Source organism: Pipistrellus kuhlii, unplaced genomic scaffold, assembly GCF_014108245.1.
Source record: "Pipistrellus kuhlii isolate mPipKuh1 unplaced genomic scaffold, mPipKuh1.p scaffold_m20_p_50, whole genome shotgun sequence".
Classification (NCBI taxonomy): Eukaryota; Metazoa; Chordata; class Mammalia; order Chiroptera; family Vespertilionidae; genus Pipistrellus; species Pipistrellus kuhlii.
This window is the reverse complement of record NW_023425552.1, coordinates 1,273,676-1,279,675: the sequence shown is the minus strand read 5'-3', so window position 1 is coordinate 1,279,675 and position 6,000 is coordinate 1,273,676. Positions and strand designations below refer to the sequence as shown.

The following is a 6,000-nucleotide window of genomic DNA, read 5'->3' as shown; positions in this document are numbered from 1 at the left end:
CTGCGCTGGCGTTTAGAGGGCCTGGTTTCGGGATGGCTATGGCAGAAACAGCCTGAAGTCGGTGGTAGTTGGAGGAGGTGACTCAGTTGTCGGGAGCATTGCAGGTGAGCTGGGCCCTTGGCTTACATATCCGAGAGCTTGCTTTATGCCGGGCACTGTTGCAGGCACAGGGAGCAGCTACACTAGGGGTGTCGAACTCAATCAGAGAAGGGGCCAAAATCTAAAATCCAGCCTAATCTCGAGCCGAATGGTTTACTGAACAGTCATAAACTGTCATTGTGATGGAAACGCAGCGGAGTGCAGTGATGACAGTGCGGTGCGGGCCACATTGCAAGGCCTGGCGGGACGGATTTGGCCCGAGGGCCTTGTGTTTGACACATGTGGGCTACACCAAAGGGCCCTGGCGGCCAAGGAGCTCGCCCCTGATGCAGCAGACATCGTTGTGACAATGGTAAGAAACATGAGCGCAGCTTTAAGGGGATGGACAGTGATGCTACCGTGTTTCCCTGAAAATAAGACATCCTCCGAAAATAAGACCTAGCGCATGGAAAGATAAAGACATCCCCTGAAAATAAGACCTAGCCGAAACCTGTTTGGCTCTGGATATAGAGCGTCTGCCTGCGGACTGAAAGGTCCCGGGTTCAATTCTGGTCAAGGGCATGTACCTTAGTTGGGGCACATCCCCAGTGGGAGGTGTGCAAGAGGCACCTGATCGATGTCTCATCGATGTTTCTATCCCTCTCTCACTTCCTCTCTGTGAAAAAAAATCAATAAAAATAAATAAATAAAAAGATAACCTTAAATGATTGTGTTTAAAAAAAAAAAAAAAAGGACCTAGCGCAACTTTGGGAGAAAAAATTAATATAAGACACTGTCTTATTTTGGGGGAAACAGGGTAAGTTGGAGGGAAAGCTCCTCCCGTAAGGGTGTTTGAGCAGAGAGGCTGGGGAAAATGAGATAAGCTGTGTCCCAGGTGTACCTGGCCCCCGACAGGCTGGCTGGACACATCGCTGACCGGTGGACCAGGTGGGGGTCCTGGGCAGGGCGCCCTCTATCCTTCGTCACCTTTCCAGGCCCTCGAATGGCTTCCCAAGGACTGCCTCCCTCCCTCCCCTCCTCGCCCTGGCCTGGAGCACCGCAAATAGGCGACCTGGTCCCAGAACCTGCGGCTCAGAGAAGCGAGCCCAAGGCTTCGCGGGGCGGGGCGGGGCGGGGCTGGGAAACCAGAGACCCGCCCGCCGGCGCCTGCCGCCTGCGCTCCCACCCCGCGCCGCCAGGGGGCGTCCGGCCTCCCGCGCCGGCTCCGCGTCCAGGGAGGGCGGAAGCGGCCGTCTAGCCGGCGCCTTATAGGCCTCTCTTGTGCTTCCTGTTTCCTCTTTCACCACCGGGGACCCGCCACCATGGTAGGTGCTCTGGGCCGAAGCTGTCATCTCCCGCAATCGTCCTCCATCCGCATCTTCCCGCGGCTTCTGAACCCGTGAGGCCGGGGCTTCCGCGGGCGGGTGGCTCCCGCGTCGGTCCCCGCGCCCCCGCTGCGCCCCTGCCCTCCTTCCTTCCCTCCCGGGTGCGGCCCCGGCCCCGGCCCGCGGACCCCGGCGGGGCGGCCGCGCTCCTGACCCGGTCTTCCCCCCCCCCCCCCCCCCCCGCAGGGCCGCGTTCGCACCAAGACTGTGAAGAAGGCGGCCCGGGTCATCATCGAGAAATACTACACGCGCCTGGGCAACGACTTCCACACCAACAAGCGCGTGTGCGAGGAGATCGCCATCATCCCCAGCAAGAAGCTCCGGAACAAGATCGCGGGGTGAGGGGGGCCGCCGGGGCCCGGCGGGAGGTTGGGGGCGCGGGGCCTGGATCTGTCCCGGGGAGACCCCTGGAATGGGGGACTGTGTCCTGGGGATTTCCCCCGCGCGAGCTCCCCCCGTCCCCGCCCCGACACCCCGGAGAAGGGCGCTCGCTGCGGGTGAGCGTTTGCAGGGAGCCCCCCAGTTGGGACCGTGCCGTGTTTGTGTCATCCCTGGCGGTGACACCTGGCCCGGGACAGGCTTCGGGGGGACTGAGTATTCATTGCGGTGCATTGGGAGGAGAGGAAATGAGGACCTGGGAAAGGGGGTCCCGGGAGTTTGGGGGGAGGATTTGATGCAGAATTGGATAGAGGGTGTGACAGGCGAGCAGGCGGGCGCTGTGTGTGTGTGTTGCTTTCGGAGTCGGGGGTCCTCTCTCCTCCCCACGGAGGAAGCGGGACTCAGCCTGCCGCTCGTGTGTGTGTGTGTGTGTGTGTCCGGATCGGGGTGCACGGGGTGTCCGTTCTCAGTGTGTGTCTGGGCGCCTGTGCCGCAGCTATGTCACGCACCTGATGAAGCGGATCCAGAGGGGCCCCGTGAGAGGCATCTCCATCAAGCTGCAGGAGGAGGAGAGGGAGAGGAGAGACAACTACGTGCCCGAGGTGAGTCCTTCTCTGGGCCTGGGCTGCTGCTGAGCCGCGAAGCAGGTGCCTGGCTTCTCTGGGGACCTCAGCTGAGCTGGAGAAGGAGGTCCTTTACCCAAAACCCTCACCCCAGCTGCGGGTGCCTGCAACCTGCCTGGCCTGGGTGTTAGTCTCTGTTCTGCCTTGTTGCAGGCATTTTTTTTGTGGGGGTGGGGGGTGGGGGTAAATTTTAAAATTTATTCCAGAGAGAGTGAGAGAGAAGCATCAACGATGAGAGAGAATCATTGATTGCTGCCTCCTGCACACCCCCCTCCTGGGGACCGAGTCTACAACCTCGGGCATGTGCCCTTGACTGGAATGGAACCCTGGATCCTTCCGTCCTCGGCCTGAAGCTCTATCCACTGAGCCACACCGGCCAGGGCTGTTGGGGCCATTTAAGCCCATCCTGGTTTTCACCTGAGAAGCCCTCCCGTCGTGTTTGCTTGCCTTGCCAGGGCTTGTGGTTTGGTTACTTACTTGCCTTAGCACAAAACTTCCCAAACCATGAACAGAGTCTTAAGGTTTCCCCGAAAACCAGTCAGAATAACGAAGGGCGCTCACAAAGGTGGATCCAGAAGTGATCTTTGGGGGTCTGTGATCCTTAAGCCGACTGCTCACCTAGTGGGGATCCTGTCTCCTTTGCAAGTTGCCCCTCTTTTTTGTTGCAAGAATTTGGGGGAAGGGGCTGGGAAGGTGAAAGAGAACTCACTGACAGGTGTTTGTCCCGGTTCTTGTTCCTCTAGGTCTCGGCCCTGGATCAGGAGATCATTGAGGTTGATCCTGACACAAAGGAAATGCTGAAGCTCTTGGTAAGCATGCGCGCCACCCCTGAGGTAGGGCTTCCAGTAGCATCCTCTGTCTGGAACAATTCCAGGTGTCTCTGCTTTCCATACGCCATGTTCTTCCTCCCACTTGCCCCCAGGGTTCCTTCCAGCTGGTCCTTTTTCGTTATGTGTGGGCTTTCATTTCTTTTTTTAAAAAAAATATCTTTATTGGCGAAAGTGTTACAAATGTCGCCTTTTGTCCCCCTCATTGGACTCCCCACCCCCATTTTATTCCTCCTTTGTCTGTATGCTGACCACTTGAGTGAGCTGTGGTCTCATTTCCAGATGCTTATTACGGGGGCACTACTTAGAGAGCTTAGCTGTCTTCAGTACTTGTTGATGAGTGTGTCTGCTGTGGCTGATCTTAGGACTTTTTACATAGCTGCTGATTGCTTAGGGCCTGCCATTTGTAAGGCGGCTGCCTCAGGCTGGTGCTGTGTGTGCCTAGAGAAATTATATGAAAAGGGAGATCCACATCTCCATTTCTACCCCAGGACATTTGGTAATGTCTGGACACCCTTTTTTATTTATTTATTTATTTTTTATTAAGTATATTTTATTGATTTTTTTTTAACGTAGAGGAAGGGTGAAGGATAGAGAGTAGAAACATCGATCAGCTGCCTCCTGCACACCCCACACTGGGAATGTGCCTGCAACCAAGGTACATGCCCTTGACTGGAATGGAACCTGGGGCTTCCTGAGTCCACAGGCCGACAATCTATCCACTAAGCCAAACTGGTTAGGGCTTTTTAAGGTCGTTTTATTGAGGAAGGGAGAATGAGAGAGCAATAGAAACAGTCAATGATGATAGCATCATCGATCAGCAGCCTCCTGCTCGCCCCACTGCTGGGGATCAAGCCCACAACCTGGGCATGTGCCCCGACCGGGTTCAAAGGTCAGTGCTTAACCACTGAGCCACACCGGCCGGGCCTGACACATTTTTTTCATTGTCTCAGCTGGGGGATCCGAGCAGACACTAGTGGCCAGAGAGAGGGCAGGGATGCTGCTAAGCATCTGACAGCACATGGGACGGTTTACTAGCAGCTTCCCGTTGGAGTGCAGGGTCCTTGAGGCCATTCTGGTGTGGGGAGGAGAAAGCCCTTTGTTGGGATTCTTCGAGGTCCCTCTGCCAGCTGGTAGAGGCTTGGCGGTGGTCCTGGAGCCACGACCACGGATCTCACTCAACCCGTTTTGTTGTTCCAGGACTTTGGCAGTCTGTCCAACCTGCAGGTCACTCAGCCCACAGTGGGGATGAATTTCAAAACACCGCGTGGAGCCGTTTGAATCTTTTGCTATGCTGTAATATTCTCAATAAACCTTGGACAACTTTGCCCGTGTGTGTGTGGGTTTGGGTGCTGGTGGAGCAAAGGCCAGGAGTTCCTTATCGAGAAAGGGGGAGCGCACTGGCTGTGTCCTGGGGGTCGGGGGCTCTGACCTCTGGGCAGGTGGATCTGCTGAGGCCGTGGGTCCCCCTGTGTGTGCGTGTCCCTCGAGCAGTGGGGAAGGAGCTGTTCAGTTGTGTGTTCTGCTGGTGCTGATATGATGTGTTCACGCTGTGCATGTGTGTGGTCTGCACAGAAGTGAGGGCTCAGGTGTGGCTGTCCATGGGGCCCCTGTACACCTGCTTCTGTGAGGCAGGTGCAGCAGACGTTCAAAAAATGCCTTGTAATTTCAAACTTGGAAGAATCTGTAAGAATAGTACGGAGGAGCTTCAAAATGTACCTAGATCTTCCAGTTGTTTACATTTTGCCCCAATTGCTTTATATTCTGTTATATGTACTTGTTTTTTCTGATTCTCAGGGTTCAGGAGAATGTGTGTATGCATAGACAGGTGCCCCCTTTTTATTGATTTCACAGACCGAGAGCTAGAAACATCAGTGATGAGAGAGACTGATCGACTGCCTCCTGGGCGCACCCCCCTCCCCCACTGGGGACCAAGCCCGAAACCTGGGCATGTGCCCTTGACCAGAATCAAACTTAGGACTCTTCAGTCCACAGGCTGACACTATCCACTGAGCCAAACCAGCCATGGCTACAGGTGCCCTTTGCATTTCAGAGTCGGGGAAATGATAGAAACATCAGTTGGCTGCCTCGAGTCTGCAGGCTGACACTATCCACGCAGCCAAACCGGTTTCGTCTGTGTTGTTTTTTTAAAAATATATCTTCATTGATTTCAGAGAGGAAGGGAGAGGGAGAGAGAAACATGATGAGAGAGAATCATTGACCAGCTGTCTCCCACAGGCCCTCCACTGGGAACAGCCCGCAACCCGGGCATATGCTCTTGACCAGAATCAAACCCGGGACCCTTCAGTCCACAGGCTGCCGCTCTATGCACTGAGCCAAACCCGCCAGGGCACAAAAGGATTTTTTGTTTGTCTTTTTTTAAAAAAGCCTCCCCACTCCCCTTAGGTTTTTGGTGTCCCTGGTGAGGAAAAGGCGGCCTTTTGGTGTAGATGACCAAAGAGCCAGGTGAACGAGATCAACCCTGAAACTGGCGATGCTGTTCGCCACGCTCGCCACCAGGGGGCAGTGCGGTCACACTAGCCGCCTCACCTGCGGGGCCGAGGCCTCGTGCACCGGAGATGTGGGCGGGGCGGGGCCGCTCTTTAACTTCTGATTGGACGCCGGCGCAGCCCCGCCCCCGAGGGCGGGCCTCGCGCACGTGCGGCGGTGGGCGGGGCCGGCGCAGGTGTCCGCACGCGCGCCGCGCGG

The 6,000-nt window shown here is 56.2% G+C and overlaps 1 protein-coding gene across 1 annotated transcript; it reads left to right on the top strand.

The window, feature by feature from the left end:
• The first annotated feature begins 1,242 nt into the window (after positions 1-1,242).
• RPS17 (ribosomal protein S17) lies at positions 1,243-4,617 on the top strand. The gene is made up of 5 exons (XM_036415672.2): positions 1,243-1,403; positions 1,650-1,801; positions 2,338-2,443; positions 3,208-3,273; positions 4,492-4,617. Exons 1-5 carry the CDS (start codon positions 1,401-1,403, stop codon positions 4,570-4,572), a joined length of 408 nt encoding a protein of 135 aa, XP_036271565.1. The 5' UTR covers positions 1,243-1,400; the 3' UTR covers positions 4,573-4,617.
• The last annotated feature ends 1,383 nt before the right edge of the window (positions 4,618-6,000 follow it).

Bases quoted from the DNA above. Each gene is read 5' to 3' on its own strand.
- RPS17 (XM_036415672.2), top strand. The intron at 1,802-2,337 runs GTGAGGGGGGCC...CCTGTGCCGCAG, and splicing joins CTCCGGAACAAGATCGCGGG to CTATGTCACGCACCTGATGA. The intron at 2,444-3,207 runs GTGAGTCCTTCT...TTGTTCCTCTAG, and splicing joins GAGACAACTACGTGCCCGAG to GTCTCGGCCCTGGATCAGGA.